General features: G+C 41.7%; 1 protein-coding gene across 1 annotated transcript in view; it reads left to right on the top strand.

The window, feature by feature from the left end:
* Window positions 1-15,448, top strand: part of plxdc2b (plexin domain containing 2b) — a 76,726-nt gene that overhangs the window by 17,214 nt on the left and 44,064 nt on the right. Inside the window, exon 2 of the mRNA XM_041066181.1 lies at window positions 12,931-13,154. Coding sequence (XP_040922115.1) covers window positions 12,931-13,154 — 224 coding nt within the window. The remainder of the gene's footprint in view (window positions 1-12,930; window positions 13,155-15,448) is intronic.

The following is a 15,448-nucleotide window of genomic DNA, read 5'->3' as shown; positions in this document are numbered from 1 at the left end:
CTTCATCATCACCTTGCATTGGCACACTGAACTGTGGCCTCTTTTTAAAGACACCTTTCGACAGCACACTGTGAATGCAAGATTAGTTTCTCACGTGTTGCTCAGCCGAGACATATGCATTTCACGTGATGTGTAAGAAAAAAGCTGAGGGTTTTTAGGTTATCACCACAGGGAGAATTTCATGATTTATTCATGTGTTGCCACTTCATGGTGTTTGTCTGTAAGCACCCTAAGTTTGATCAGTGTGGCCCAGAGAGACAGAGCATGGGGCCCAGCGATGATGGCAGGGTGCCCAGAAGCATGGCATGGGGAGAGAGGGGGGTTGAGGCATACTTGTCACACTTGAAAGTCCCAAAACGGGAAGATTTTCAAAGCCAGAGTGGGTTTGGGGCTTAGCTTTCCCATAAAATGCCAAGATTCTGTAACTATACTGTAATTTTCCTGCCATGCTGTCTACAAAAACTACATTTTCTTTTATTTCATTGTAAAGTTTTTAAAAATATAGATTTCAGCAAAGTTTTTGCACACTTTAAAGTCTTAATGACAGATGAAATAGCTCAACATTTTAGGAAATATACCTCTTAACTTTCTTTTCTGACTTCCCTATTTTTCTTTCTGCTTTAGAGGTGCTTGTAGGTAGATTTCTTTTACCTTTGGACTGAGCCAGGCTAACTGTTTACCACTTTTTCCAGCCTCCATGCTAAACTAAGCTAATCACCTGCAGGGTGTAAGTTTATTTTTAGTGTTCGGGTACAGGTATGAGAGTGAAACTCTCTTGCTGACCGCGAGCCAAAACAAAGCCTCCTTCCTCCTGGGGAAATCATGACGGTTTGTAGATGTGGGTTGAGACAGCCAGGGTACATCTGTCTCTCTTCCCAAATAACAACACAGCCACTCCCTCTCTTCTCCTCTTCAGCATCACCTCAGGATGAACAAACTAACCCTCATCTGGACTGACTACTGTCAGAAAAAAAAAAAAAATGCGGCGAGGGACAAACAAGAGGAGAGTTGGAAGACATTTCAGAACAAGTGTATCCCATTTGCATTCAAACCCAGTCTCCCAGGCTGTTTGTCAAAGGGCACTGAACTGTCTGTTTCTATTAGAGACTCAGGGCAGCCATGCTTAGCTGTACAAGACAAATGGTGCCATCAGTCCTGAAGTGCACAATTACTCCTGTGTCCTCTGCAGGGGTCAAAAATATGTTTGAATGAGATCAATAGGCGTATTTGTGGGATCAGTGTCTCAAACCACAGACAATAGCAGAAACATGTGAGCTGGCTTTCACTGCAAATATACATGTCAGCACATGCAGCAGTCTGATGAGGCCATGTCAACATGCTGCTGATGGGATCGACGTAGGCGGCTGTCCAGTGAGTGTTGAGTCCAAAGCCGAAATGGCAAGCAGCAGCACGTCTTATCTGCATGTCCTCTCAAAACAGGCGATGTCGTAAGCCTGTGATATATTGTCAAGATCTTTATTATGATCAGTTGAGTCAGAAAAACTGTTCACGTGGGCCTCAGGTTTGTAATTCAGAGTTAAAGATATCAGGAAATTCTGACAGTGACAATAGTGTCAACAAACCATAAGTAAATGAAATTCTAAATTAACTAGATTCAGCAAAACAGCTCCAAATATGTCACAGTGAAAGATTAGCTAATTAGGCTATTAAAATTATGTGAAAATTCATGTCACACCAGTGTTTCTTATTCGCCCGTTTTCAACATGCACTGACCTAAACATCGTTAACAACCTGCTCTACAGCTCCCGACCCCACAGCTGCACCCCACAGCTGTCCAGGGATTGTAACTGGGAGCCATAAACCAAAATGACCTGCTCTTTTTGACCATTTTATTTCAACTCTAGAAGCCTTACCAATAAATTCTTCTCCCACATTACAGTGCGATCCGTCTGCCTCTCTCCCCGACTCTATTTCTGTCTTTGCCAATAAGCGAATTCCTAAAACTCTGCTGAATTTGATGAGATAGTTAGCCATCTTATCTCAGAGACAGTAATTTAAATCACACTGAGAACAGTTATTCCTGAAGAAATCACCTCGGTCTTACACGCTCTGCCCAAAGAAATTAAAAAGCTGAACAGTTTATGAGATTGTTCAGTTCTGCTGCACATTTTCTTGCAGTCACCGATGTCATTTTTTTGAGTCGTTGCAATTACGGGGAAGAATGCAAATAAACGAGAAATCAGATGAACTGTGTATTTAATCAGTGAAATTAAGCTTGCATGCATTGACAAATGAAGAAACCTTTGTACTTTTCACTTGTCCTGTCGGAAAAGAAATGAAGCAGAGCTTTTCTTCTAAATCTGCATAATTGAAACCATTCACAGGAGGTAAAGAGGAAATCTTGTTATTCAATTGGAAATGCTAATATTTGCCAGTGTTCATTTCTGATTGAATGGAAGTTTGAAAGCTTAACGAGATACACTTTTCTACATGCACAATCCCCTCGATAATGGGATTTTTGGAGGGAATCAGCCATCTGCTCTGTGGCATGCAGCTCTGTAGGTCTCATTTTCTCCACAGCAAAATTCCCGGCAAGGAGAGGAGGTTGTGTTGTAAACAATATTTAATATTGATTTCTTGTGAGTCTCTGCCGCTGAATGGGAAGAGGTTGAAGCAATTACAGACTCTGTGTGACTGAGATGTGGCTCACAGTTTGTCAACAGATATATGAAATGTGCTGGGCTGGGTTTGGCAGCTATAGGCCTGGGGAATGGTCCTCCCTTCCTCTTTGTCTCTCTCTTTCTTCTCTGGATGTACAGCAGAAGAGGAGAGTCTGGAAATATATATTTCCTGATGTGCTTCTGTGGGATGCAGGTGTTGTAGATTGTTGGTATATTCAGTCTTTTTGTTTTTACTGGCTTGTGGTTGTGGGTGCCTGGAGGCTGTAGGTGGGACGATACGGGATACAGCAGAGTTTTTAAAGAGTTTTTCCACAAATTTTTTGGAGAACATTGAAAATCTGGGTTATATGTTTGCATCGACTCCCTGGGAGATTATCCAAACCTTGGAGAAAAACATGTGTAATGCATGTTTTTATTTATGAGGTTCTACATTACTCACATGTTAAGCATTTATGGCTTGAGCAAATTAGCTTGATTATAAGGAATTTCATAAGTGGATGTAAGGGCTGCCCTTAGTGCTGGGATATTGACGAACTGCGCAGTCTGACAAACCACAGTACGTGTTGTTGGTTGAATTTGTCATGATGGATTAGACTCTGTGCTGAGAAAGAAGGATGCATCACTGACTAAATGTAGGAAGATTAATGTCAGCAGTTAAAAAGTATTTCAAAATAAATAGTGGATACTGGTACAGTGGTGCAAGTTCTTGTCACTGATATATCTGCTAAACTGAGTTCAACTGATATTATCAAAAAAAAAGAGAGAAAACATAACCAGATGATTACAGATTCAACCATATTGTCCTTGGCCCTCTCACACTCCTCAGGCAGCTGGACTCTGTTTTAACTGCAGAAGATGGCAGGTCCATTGGGCTAAGAGTTTGACCTGTCTGTGTTTGTGTTTACACAACGCTCAACTTAGAGAACATTTGAGTGTGCAGGGGGTTTGGCAGGCAGGAGGGTTGAGCGCCTCTGATGCTGATGGATTAGCAAGAAGGACGAGGACAGGCTCAAGGGCCCCATCTGGCCTCGCTTGAAGCCCTCAGCCCAGAAGGAAAGTGGAAAAAACACAGTTAATGCACTCACACTGGCACTCAGTCAATCAATCTCCACCTGCGGGATAAGTCACACACGTACACATAAACACTGAAAGTCTCTCACACTGCAGACACATGCATATATGTCTACACACACACACTTAAAACAGGCCTGTCCACACCACAGGGAATAAATCTTCAGTTAAAGTGATGCTGTCTGGCACAGGCCTGCTATTTCTCCCACTGTTTGTCTGTGAATCACCTGTGAGATCGATTGCTTTTATAGTGACAGAAATAGAAGAGAGGTCAATCAGCCTAAAGCACCCATGCTGATTAGTATCTTTAAAATGACTATGATTTAACCCTAGAAGCTGATGTTGTTGCTGTTGCGGTGTCTGGATGTGTAGGCTTTGCTTGTTCTGTGAAGCAGTGATTTATAAGCTGTAAGTAAATAGATCACTTTAGAGCTGGAACTGTAGAATTTGGTTTGGCAGCGAATCAAAGTGTGTGATGTTATGAAAACATAGCAAGTGAGTCTTTTGCTGAATTGAGACTATGGGACCGATAATGGTCCATCTCAACAGACGTGGGTTTTTGGTGAGAAAGTGCATCAGATGCAAGCAAATGGCTGAAAAGTGACACACACACACACTTACATGTGTCGTAAATGAGGACATGGATCAATAATCTTGAAGAACTGAATTGATTATGTTCTGGTTTGGACTGTTGTTTGGACAAAACAAGCCAATTTTAGGGACCAAACAGTTAATACAGTTGCAGTCCTAGTATTTTGCTGTTAAATGTGAAGAACTTGTTGCTCAACGTTCAACGAAGACGGCCAATAAGAACACAGTGTGTTTTTTCATGCACGGCTGTAAACAGGTTCATTTAAGTGAAGTAATGTTGGAAACAGGAAATGGAAGAGGTGGACGGAGGACATTAGAATTATCTCAAAATTTCCACACCTTTCTCCTCTGAAGACATTTTGACTGAATATTCTGTCAGAGTAGGGAAAGCACAAGTGTAAGTAATAAAATGAATGACCTGTCATGATTTACTGGGACAGTATCTGTGCTTTTCCTGCTTTCACAAGTCAAGATGTCTGCTCTGAAGAAGACCCAGGAGCAAAAGACCTCTTGTTGTGGAAAATACTGGAAAGTAAGCTCACAGTCATTGGTTTTTATGAGTATTTTGTTGTATGAAAAAAAACTTGTTCTTATTGACATTTAGATACTGAAGGAAACTGATCAGTTTTAATTGCTTTCCCGTCTGAAGAAACATTTTTGAAACTGTGGTGATGGAGTTCAGTCCAACCCATCTGTGCTTTCTGATATTTACTTACATTCATCCTTCATCCCAGGTGTGGTAACAGATGTGTAGCTGGCCAAAAATAATCTGTATATACAAGATACAAGTGAGTCAGTGAGTTCATGACCTCAAACCCCTCTGAGGCAAGAACTGTTTGAGGATAAGTGGACAAAAAGAGTGATTGTTATGTTGAGTGTGTCTCAGATGTTAGTTGTGTAGGTGTGTCTGTCCACAGAAACTCAGCTGAGTGTGAGCCCGTAAGGTAAAGGCAAAGCTATTGCTTGTGATGTGGCATATCAGAATAAAAGTGCAGGCTTTTGTCCTGCCTATCCCTCTCTATTCACCGGTGCACATGTGACCATTTCCAATTTTAAGGTCTGTTAAGCAAGCACTAAGAGAACTGTGGGAACAGTGCAAAGACAGATTTTGTTTTTCATGGACAAGTTTTGGCAGAGCGAGAGATGCTGATTTTTTTTTTTCGGTGCAAACACTCGATGACGGTTTTGTCCACAGCCAGCAGCTGACCTGTAAGAATACAGTAATGTCACTGCAGGTAATGGTCTGCACTGGAGGGAGGAGATATAATCTGCAACATGAGGTCCAGTGTCCAGTGATACATCGCCTGCCAGGCTCAGGCTCCTTCGTGGTAGAGCAATTCAAGGCCTCGGGGCTCCTGAGCCGCACTCCTCATTCGCAAAGTTGAAAAGTGGAATGAGAGCCAACAGCAGCACTTCATAGTCCTGCAGTCTATCACTCAGTCTCCTGAAATATGAGACAAGACAATGTGCCTGACTGGAATCCTGAATTCCTAAACTTCTGTGTCACTCAGGAAGCCCTCTTCTCTTTGTAATCCTGCTGTCTCCTGACTGCCTGCAGCCCTCTGTGCCTGTCTGTTTGTCGCCCTGCCAAAGCATTTTTGTATACATTTCCTGCACTGACCAACGCCGGGGCCAAGACAACCACCAATTACACAAAGAAAGCCGCGGCGGTGACAGCAGACTCCATGATGGTTAACTCCAGTGCTTTAAACCCTGTGTTTTGGGGTTTGATACTGTGTGCTCGGGTATGTTACTGGGTGCTTTGTGGCTTAGCCTGCTTGGATTTTGTGTCCAGTGTACTTAGATGTTTTGAGCAGACACTCGGAAGGGAAATTAGCAATTTTCTACAAAGCCCGCTTAAAAAACAATTAGGTTCCTCAAGATTAAAGCTTTGACTAAAAATCACTGGACCTGACACCGAACGCTCTCTATCTCCTAATTTGTCCTCAGTCTCCTTCACTCCGGCCTCCTTCCTTTCTCTAACATGCAGTCCTGACACCTGTCCTCCTCGTAGATGCTGTGTTTCTCTGGGCAGAGCAAATGCAACATTAGTCTCCTAATGAATTCCCTCCCCACCTTCCATGCTCTGCAGATTGTAATTAACACTTTGAGAGTTTAGAGATTGGCTTTTATTTATAGCGCCCCTTTCACGCCTGCCTCTTTTCTCATTTGGGTGATCTACAAGATTGGGTGCTCACCTCACAGTGTTTGTTAACCTGAGAGGTTAGAGATTATTTTGTTCAGTGTTTGTTTTCTGATTCAGGTGCTGCCAGGAACCATTCTGATAAAGTTTATTGTGCTGGGCATAACAAGCATATCAGCAAAAGTGGGTCAAATGTCAGTGCAAGTGGTGATATGTGGTACAAGCAGTTGTCATAATGAGATTTTGTTCAGTTTCTGGCCTTTGTTTCTCTTCTCTCTTCTTCTCTTCATCAGGATTGAAGATATTAAAATATATTATCTGTGATGTAATATGTTCAGAAAGCAGGAAAAGACAGAAATCACCACTTGTATTTCTGTCTACACTGCTAATCTGAACCTCGGGGGATGTTTGTGTTGTAGTGCTTTGACTCGGAAAGATGTGACTAATTGTTGGCAAAACAAATCTCCGGTGTAATGGAGCGATCATGACAGGCAGGACGCACACTTGATGCCTCTCTCTGGAGGGAGAGTCACCGTTCATTTCAGAGGGAAACCTTGTTATCATTGAATTTTAGAGGCTTTGCTGTGAAAAGAAACGTGTTTCGTTCATGCACACAGCCTCTCCTCTACAAACTCTACTCTGCACTAGCGGTTGATCGATATGGTTTTTTTTCAGGCCTGACACGGATACAGATTATTAGTAATCAAGGAGACCGATAAATATGCATTTGAAGTAAAAATGAAAATGAAAAATTTTAGAAAAACACAAACTCCAACACAAACCTTTGTTGAAATGCCTTTAAACATATGTTTAATTAGAAGAAAACTTTTCAACATTATCTTAAAAGTGCATAAAGTTACCAGCATTTCTTATAAAGTTAAATAATTTTTTTTTTAATAAATAAACTGTACACAAAAATGCTTTACATTGGATTCAATAATAATGATAATGTCAAGTCTTAACTTGTCTCACTCACCGATTATCTGAGATTTAGATGCTTCTCACATTTAATCTACTAAAATTCTGCCCTTTATCACCCTGCTCATCGTTTTATGAGCACTGTTTGAAAGTGGATCTCCTTCGCGGGTGCTGCCTCTCTGTCTACCTGTGTTTAACTTTCTCCTGCAGTCAGCTCTTTAACTTTATGTGTTTGCTTAATGACAGGCTGCACTTTTGAGAGAGGATGTGTAAGAAGCAAGCTACGGCAGGTTAGAAAAGAACACTTTGCTCTGCATAATAATTTCAGACAGACGTCTGGAATTTGCGTGGTCTCCGCTTCATGTGCAGGCTGCGGTGTGTTTAAGGTTTTGATTTGAAGGATATGCTGTTGGATCACCTGGTATCACACATGCTGTGCATTTAAATAATTCAATTAATACAGAAATGAAACTGGTAATTTGATTTGTGTGATCTGTAATCTATTAACAAACAAGAGACAGTGAAACTTGTTTGACTCATCTCTTGTTCGACAGAAGATCAAACCACAGCAGCTATTTCCTATTAAACAGTTTATTAACTCATTAGTCAAACTGAATGTCTCAGCTTATGTGTTGCTGCTGCTTCATTTTAGCATCAGCTGTGGTTGATAACTCTCAGCTATGTGTTTCTGAGCCTTGGTTTGTTGGTAGTCTTTGCTCTTGCTCTGAGAGATGACCCTGTGCATAATTTGGCTCGTGAGGGGCCATAAAGTGAGACTAGACTGATGGGTCAATGTCAAGCACAACCTCGGGGGGACCAGCCTGCCTCATTATGCCTCTGGTCCTGGGCAGTTTGTTGACTTTATATATATTTTTTTAATATTTTGGTTGATGAGAATGCTGATTCATTCTAGTGCAGAAACAATTGTTTCCATTTAGCAGAAAATTCACAGTTTTAATAACTGGTTAATGTTTTTCATCAAGCATTTACTGAGCAAAAGCTGAATATTTTCAGCTTTATTTTCAATCTGCAGATTAGCTGATTTTTTCTGAATGTTATATCTGAATGTTTATCAGGCAAGTCAAGCATTACATCGGCCTCTGGGAAATGTTGATGGACATTTCTTTCATGATTGACATTTAATACAATAAACAATCAATGGATTAGTGGGGAAAAAAAAATTAACAGATTACATGCTATGCGCATCCAAAACAGCCCAAATTCAGTCACTGCTTTTCATTAATGTTCGACATGTTTGTGAACTTTTTCTGTTCTTTTTCTGATTCTAAGTTTAACTGCAACTTTAAATGCAATGCTCATTCTCTTTGCCTCCTTCCCTGTCTGACCTCTTTGTGTTGACCCAGACAGCTAATTTTTTTTTTTTTTCAGGCGATTTATAATCTTTAGAAAAAAGCAGGAATGTGGTCCAATTAAAGTTCTTGTGGAAGGGCCAGTTCAATGAACAACGCCTCTGGAAAGAAAAGTTCCTGGTGGTTTTGAGGTGGAGGCAGAATCTCACAGGTGGATGTTTCTAAGCTCGGATATGTAAAACCAAGACTAGATGCTGTACCATGGGGGGGTAAATGAGGGTGAATTGACCCTTTAAAGGAAAGGTGAAGTGTTGTTGTTTTGTGCTGCTCAAATATTGCTGAAAACTTCAGGGGTAAGTTCTTAAAAGTATGTGCGAGTGTGTATGTGTGTGTGAAAAAGTGATGGAGTGCTTCTGCTGGCAAATGTTCCTAATGAATCTTTGCTAATGAAGAGAACAAGACATGCTGAATGGAGGAAAGATTGCGATGTTCTCGCTGATGGTCTGGAGAAATGCAGTAAATCACACTGTCTATTTTTTATGTAAGAACATGTTGACTGCTGTTCTAACTTTCATCACGTAAAGTTTTGAGTTTTTTTTTCTTGAGTTTTTTTTTTTTTCTGTTATTTTGAATTGAGCAATAGTTACATCAACTTAATCCATGTTGACCCTGGTGAGTGGATCTGCACAGAGTCAACACTGTTTCCAAACCTGAGAGAGATGGTCCTCCAGAGTGCTTGGCAGAGTCTGCTGGCACACTGATAAAACAGCTTTCGGTGGGCACAACATTAAGCGCTCTGACACCCAGAGATAGAGAGGCTAAGAAACCGCAGAGGGATGTGACTTTTTTTTTTAATCCTTTTTCGGCTGAAATTATGCATGTACCACACAAACTCTAGCATACATAAATGCAATGAAGCACCCCCCCCCCTCCTCCTCCTCTGCTTGCCAGTCATGTGTGGCAGTCTCCTGTCAGCAACACAAAGTCAGGTGGGAACCAAGAGCGAAAGGAGTCGGGGGGTGGGGGGGCAGACAGCACCTTTATTCTGAGGTTTTATGACCTCCTAAACGTCCTTGAAAGGTTTTAGGTGGAACCAAATTACAGTCCCTCTGGTGTTTGTGAATCAGAGGTGTTGACAGGCGTGAGTCCAGCCAACAAGGCTGCTCGACAGAGTCAGGGTGAAGGTATGCGGGGGGCTTTCAGAGGCACTGAGAGAAAAGTGGAGGGGAAAGATTTCCTTTCACACAAAAACTGAGGAACAGTCTTTCATTGAGGAGAAGCCTTGTCCTGCTGGGGGATTATTTTAGGTGTCCCTCAGCGGTCTGCCCTCACTGCCCTCCCAAGCGTTTGACAAAAGACCCTGAGTTTCCCCTGGATAATAAGATATTCTGCTGTCCCTGAATCAGAGAGGTGGTATACACAAGAGAAATGCAGGTGCATGTGCTCCTTTAAAGGGTGACTCATCGTGGCCGTTCACAGAGGAACATTCTGGGAAAAGAGCAGCCATTTATTCAAGGCCCCTATGTTGTGGTCATGGTGTATTTTAAAGCATCCACTGTTTGCCAGCTTTCTACCATAGATTGAGCCACTGACAAAGATCCTTTAAAGGTTGGAAAAAGATGTTTATGTGTTAGTGGAATGGTATGTGTAGGTTACTGCTGCCTATAAGATGTTTGCCTGGGCTTCTTTGGCTGCATGTGTGTGACTAATAACCATTAGGGATAGAGCGAGTGTCAGTAAGTATTAGATGTGCGTGAGAATGAGACAGTAAGTGAGTAGTTGCCAAAGGGAGCTGCCTTATCTGTGGGTAACTTAAAGCTACCCTGAGAAATGTTAGCGGTTTTTAGACCTGTCGCTTTTTTTTTATGAAATTCAAACTGCCATTCAAAACCATGGAGAAAAAAAATGTATAAATTCAATTTATATAATCATATGTTCAAATTCAGAGTTCTCAGTGCACAGGTGCAACAGGCCGTGCCGTGTACTCCGGCGGGAAGAGTTTCTAAAATGCTCTCTCTGTCTATTTGCTGACTTTGTGAAAAGCAATGATGTGTGAAGAGAAATGAAGAGAACGCGTTCAAACTGAATTTTGCCTGGCAATAGCGATTTGCATGTTGTGGCAGAAAGGGCAATACGAGCACGGGCAGGGGTTTAAAAAGGCAGGGAGTTTTTTAATTGCTCTTATAGTCTTAAGTTGATGATTTTTTTATTTTGTGGATGTGGAAATTTAGGTCTGACTCCATAACCACACACAGATTTCTGGCCTGGTTTGCGCTTTTTACACATTGATGATTGAAAGGGAGCACTAACTTTTAATCGTTCCTCTCTGGCTCCAAAAGCAATTAGTTGCAAATTGCGAAGCACTCATCCCCGTCTTCTTTCATACTCTTTGCTGCGCCTTCTGCTCTGTTAAAATCTTCCCTTGTACATCAACACCCACCTCTATGTGCAGATTAGCCTCTTTGTTTCTTACTTTGCAGATGCTCGTTATAAAGCAAATCTGTCAGCTTCCACTTTGGGTGAATTAGCATCTTAAGCTCCTTACCGACCCTCTTCTCCCCTTCTGAGAGCCACTGGTCAGACGCCCAGAAAGAGGAGGAGGAGAGAGGGCGACAAGGAGAACGAAATGTGAGCGTGAGAGAAAAGAGAAGGCAAATGAGCTCTGCTTTTTAAACCCAATGACCTCTGTCTCATAAAAAAGAAGCACCATAGAGCAATAGTAGAGGAATCAGCAGTTTTCTCTGTCCTAAAGCCAAAATAATTTGCATAGCTGCAACAGCGTGCAAACAGTTTGTAAACTTTGTGTTTGGAGGACTCCTATGAAAATAAAGTTTATTACTAATTGTCTTTAACCGGATAATCCTATTAGGTTCATGGGGAACAGGAGCTTATCCAAGCATGCTGAGCATTAGCCCGAAGGCAGGGAAACAAGTCTGCAGTCCATCACAGGATGAACAGATGAACAGACCTTCCCTGCCTCCTCTCCTTCATTTAGCTTCTCTAATCCAGGTGTTTTGGGGAAACCCATGTAAGCAAATGGAAAACATGAGTTCTTTGCCAAGTTTAAAGTTTGTCATAGATATTCGATTGCACTGAAATGGAAAGTGAGGTAGAAGGAATTAGATGTGTTCAGTACATTAACATCGAATCCTCACCCTGAACTGTGTGTTCTGAATTATTCATGTTGTTGAATGAACCTGTCGCCTCCAATTTCTTCATTGATGGCTGAAAGTGGCATCGTCAGGTCGGCCATGATAAACAGTATGTTTTCCTGGTAAAAAGTGAACAGACTGCGAAATGATGTGATGGCTATGTTGCGGGAACAGCTATTAACCTTATAAATGATGCTTTTTTTGGCCTAGTTTTGTACTGAAGCAAAAGAAGCAAGGTTTGAACCCGCGAGTGTGCACTGTGTTTTCTTTTAAGCAAACAAAAGTTGTGTTTCCATTCACTGTTACTCACCAGAGCCCACTGTGTGTATCCTTGAGCTCTAACAAAACATATAAAACATATTTAATGCATTGCCTTGTGAGTTCACAGCATTAAGAACAGGAGGAGACTAATATCCATTCATAGAAGGGAAAAAAGAGTCTTGATGGCAGCTGTTTTTTGTGACTCATTTAAGTTCAGGAGACCGTTTCTTATAATGACGCAGCACATTTCACTCCTGATCCAGCCGTCTGTCTCAGGCTCGGTTAATCAAGTCGGTGTTTACATTAGCACAGTACCTTTTCTCACCTGTCGCTGACGTCTCATTGCAGACTCTGGGATGGGGATGATTGGGTGTGACTGTGGCCCACTGGTCTGTGTGATGGCTGCTGAGTCATTCCTAATGTGCATCTGTTACAGGCACAGAGAGGTTTTTCTCCAAAGCAATGAGAAAAGTCCGCAGAGACAGTGAATTATTAGGGAGCGGCACAAGATTAATGGCCTGAGCAGTGCCCGCCTCTGTGATTTGACTATTGTTTTAGTGAAAGTAAGAATATTGTGCCATGTAATTGTTGTGCGTGCACAACTCACAAATTCACAATAGAAATCAACAGATTTTCCTTTCACTTTGACTAATGCAGGGTTCGAAGCTAATTTGGGTAGAAAAATTAAATTAGGCTTGTTGGATTATTGCACCAGTTATAGTACATTTGTGGTGTCCCACTGTACATTGATTAATATGAAATTACAACTTTAAGGAGATTTAGCTTTGGACCATGCACTGCTGTTTTTTTGTTATTCACACTTTCTTTTCCTGTTGTCTCAGGGCTCTCCTACTCATACTTGGAAGGGCAGGCAGGAGACGAAGATGCAGCAGTGGACGTGAAGCTGTACAGTCACCGGTGGAGGAGATGGGTTCCCCCAAAACCTCGTAACATGGACAGTAACAGGGCCAGTCAGGAGCAGGAACAGGAGCCTGAGCAGGGAGACCCTGAAGGGTTCCCAGGACTGCTGTCAGCAGAGGAAAGAGACAACAGCTCCCAGATTGAGGTACGTGATTATTCACACTGAGGTATGTCGCCATTTATATGTGACAGTTCTTGGGACTTTTTTCAGGGGGACCAGAATTTATTGCTACTCCTCTACACACAGATTTTTTAAGTTGTAGTCTACTGATTTTTGCACAAGAAGACCAGTTCAGTCATCATGAGCACAGACGAAAACATTTGGATAGTGTGGCTTTGGCGAATCTTCCAAAAAGTCTTTAAAAATAACCCTGATAATATCATAAGGATTATCTTTACTGAGGCTTAGAGGCTACAAACTTTGAGAGGGTTTCATGAAAGACTCTGTCAAGTTGCATCGGAAGTGTGGCATCCAGGATTTTTGCAAATCTGCACTGACATTTTTTTTTACGCGTTTCTTGCAAGTTCCCCAAATTTATGGAAATGCAATACTGTAGTAAATCTCCCTGTTATTTGCATAATATGGCAACGTTAACACCTGGTTCTGTTCAGACAAGGATGCTTGAAATTAGTCAATTTAGTCCTTTTTTCAGTGTAATTAAGCCCAGATGTTATGGATATAGTCATACTGCCAATGTATTTGTCCCATTCTGACAGGTGGACCAAGGCTAAAAAGAGAGCGAGGAAGATGTAAATCAAACACAGTCTGTACAAAATTCTTTGTAATGACCCAGAATACATGAGAACTGTGTGGGTGTCAGGGGCTTTTAAAGTATTTGTTGTATTTTATGTTCCACTGAAAGTCATTACTCATGTCTCAGTCAAAACTTTCAATGTGCAATATGCAACGGCACCGCTGCAACTGCAGCAATTTTTTTCACTTGACAAAACAATCTAGCCTCAAGGTCCATTTAGTAGCTGTTCTTGAACTTTGGATGTCTGCTCTGTTGTCGTGAAAATGATGTAGATGTTCACATTTTTCAGTTTTTTTCTCTGAGCATTTCAGGAACTTCTCATCCATTTGGCTTAAAAATTGAGTTTCAGAGTTCTTTCCTGTTCTTGGCCTTGTTTTTATGTTCAGTGGTTTTAGTAGATCATCGTCTCTAATCATTCTTTCAACTGGAATTACTGTGATAGAGGGACATGAATACAAAGTGCACTGCTACGTTTTATTTTATATAATACAGTATAAAGGTTATTTCATACTATGTTATATTTTGATTGACCAAGTGGAATAAAAAGATGAAATGGAGGCAGGTGATTGGGGTTGATAATCAGAATCGCAGAGTTTGCCATCTTCATCCAGGAGCTCAAATACAGACCAGCTTTATTGTGACAGTTCAGATCAGCCCAGCTCAACAACATGGATCACACAGTAAACCCTCTGGTCCAGTAAAGAATCCAGCTAATATAAAGAGAATGATTCCTCTGTTGAGCCGTACCCAAAAATACTCCTTGGTTACTTCCCTGGAGCAGTTATAAATCTCCTTAGAAGAGTGGATGTTTAGTAATGAAAAAGAAGACTAGGAGGGGCCTTTGAGAATTAATATTTTATATCAAATTAAGCTTAGCCCTCAGGTGTTCATCTACCTTCTGTGTGGGACTGGATCCCCTTAAATGTGACCTCGGAGAGACCAGAACAGGAAATTAACCTGGCCTCCTACAGCTCCAAGGGGTTAGTGGACCTGCCGGAGATTAATGCTCGGGGTTCGGCCTTTGTTTGTATCTATGTAAATGAAAGGCATCACCCGTGTCCCTTGTTATGGCACCTCGGCTGGTGCACAGCATCGAGGCGTTTAGTCAGAATGATGGCGACGGCCAGAACTTAGACAGCTCATTAAGTTTTCCTGTGGCTTCTAATCATCTCGGGTTCACAGCCCGGCGTCTCTCAGAGAGGAGGGAGGGAGCTTTGATCGTCAGCTGTAAACATTCACGCACACACACCTTCATGCTTCACGTACACATTTATGTATGGACACAAGTGTAAACACACTCATACCCATGCATGATCACATTCGTACCACTTCAGATCCACACACACTTGGTGAGATGCGTGCTCACATACCGTCACACAGACACACGCACTAACACGAACATGTCCTCCCTTGTTGTTTTTGTTCTCCGACACTCATTTGTTGTTGCAGAATGGAAAAGCAGTCCACAGCGCACCCTGTCATTCCTCCTGTCATTTCGCAACACACACACAAAACACACACTTGTCTGCCTCCGACACTTTGTTGACATGAGAAAAACATTCATTTTCAGAGCGTAAGAAGAAACACTGTCTTCTCTTAGAACAGGAACCGTGTCCTCTTAGAGTCAAAATCTGCCCTTACACACTCTCACAAAGCCATATATCATCAGTCTGTGAAGGTAAAC

The sequence above is a fragment of the Toxotes jaculatrix genome, chromosome 20, assembly GCF_017976425.1.
Source record: "Toxotes jaculatrix isolate fToxJac2 chromosome 20, fToxJac2.pri, whole genome shotgun sequence".
Taxonomy (NCBI): Eukaryota; Metazoa; Chordata; class Actinopteri; family Toxotidae; genus Toxotes; species Toxotes jaculatrix.
This window is presented reverse-complemented; position numbering and strand designations above follow the sequence as displayed.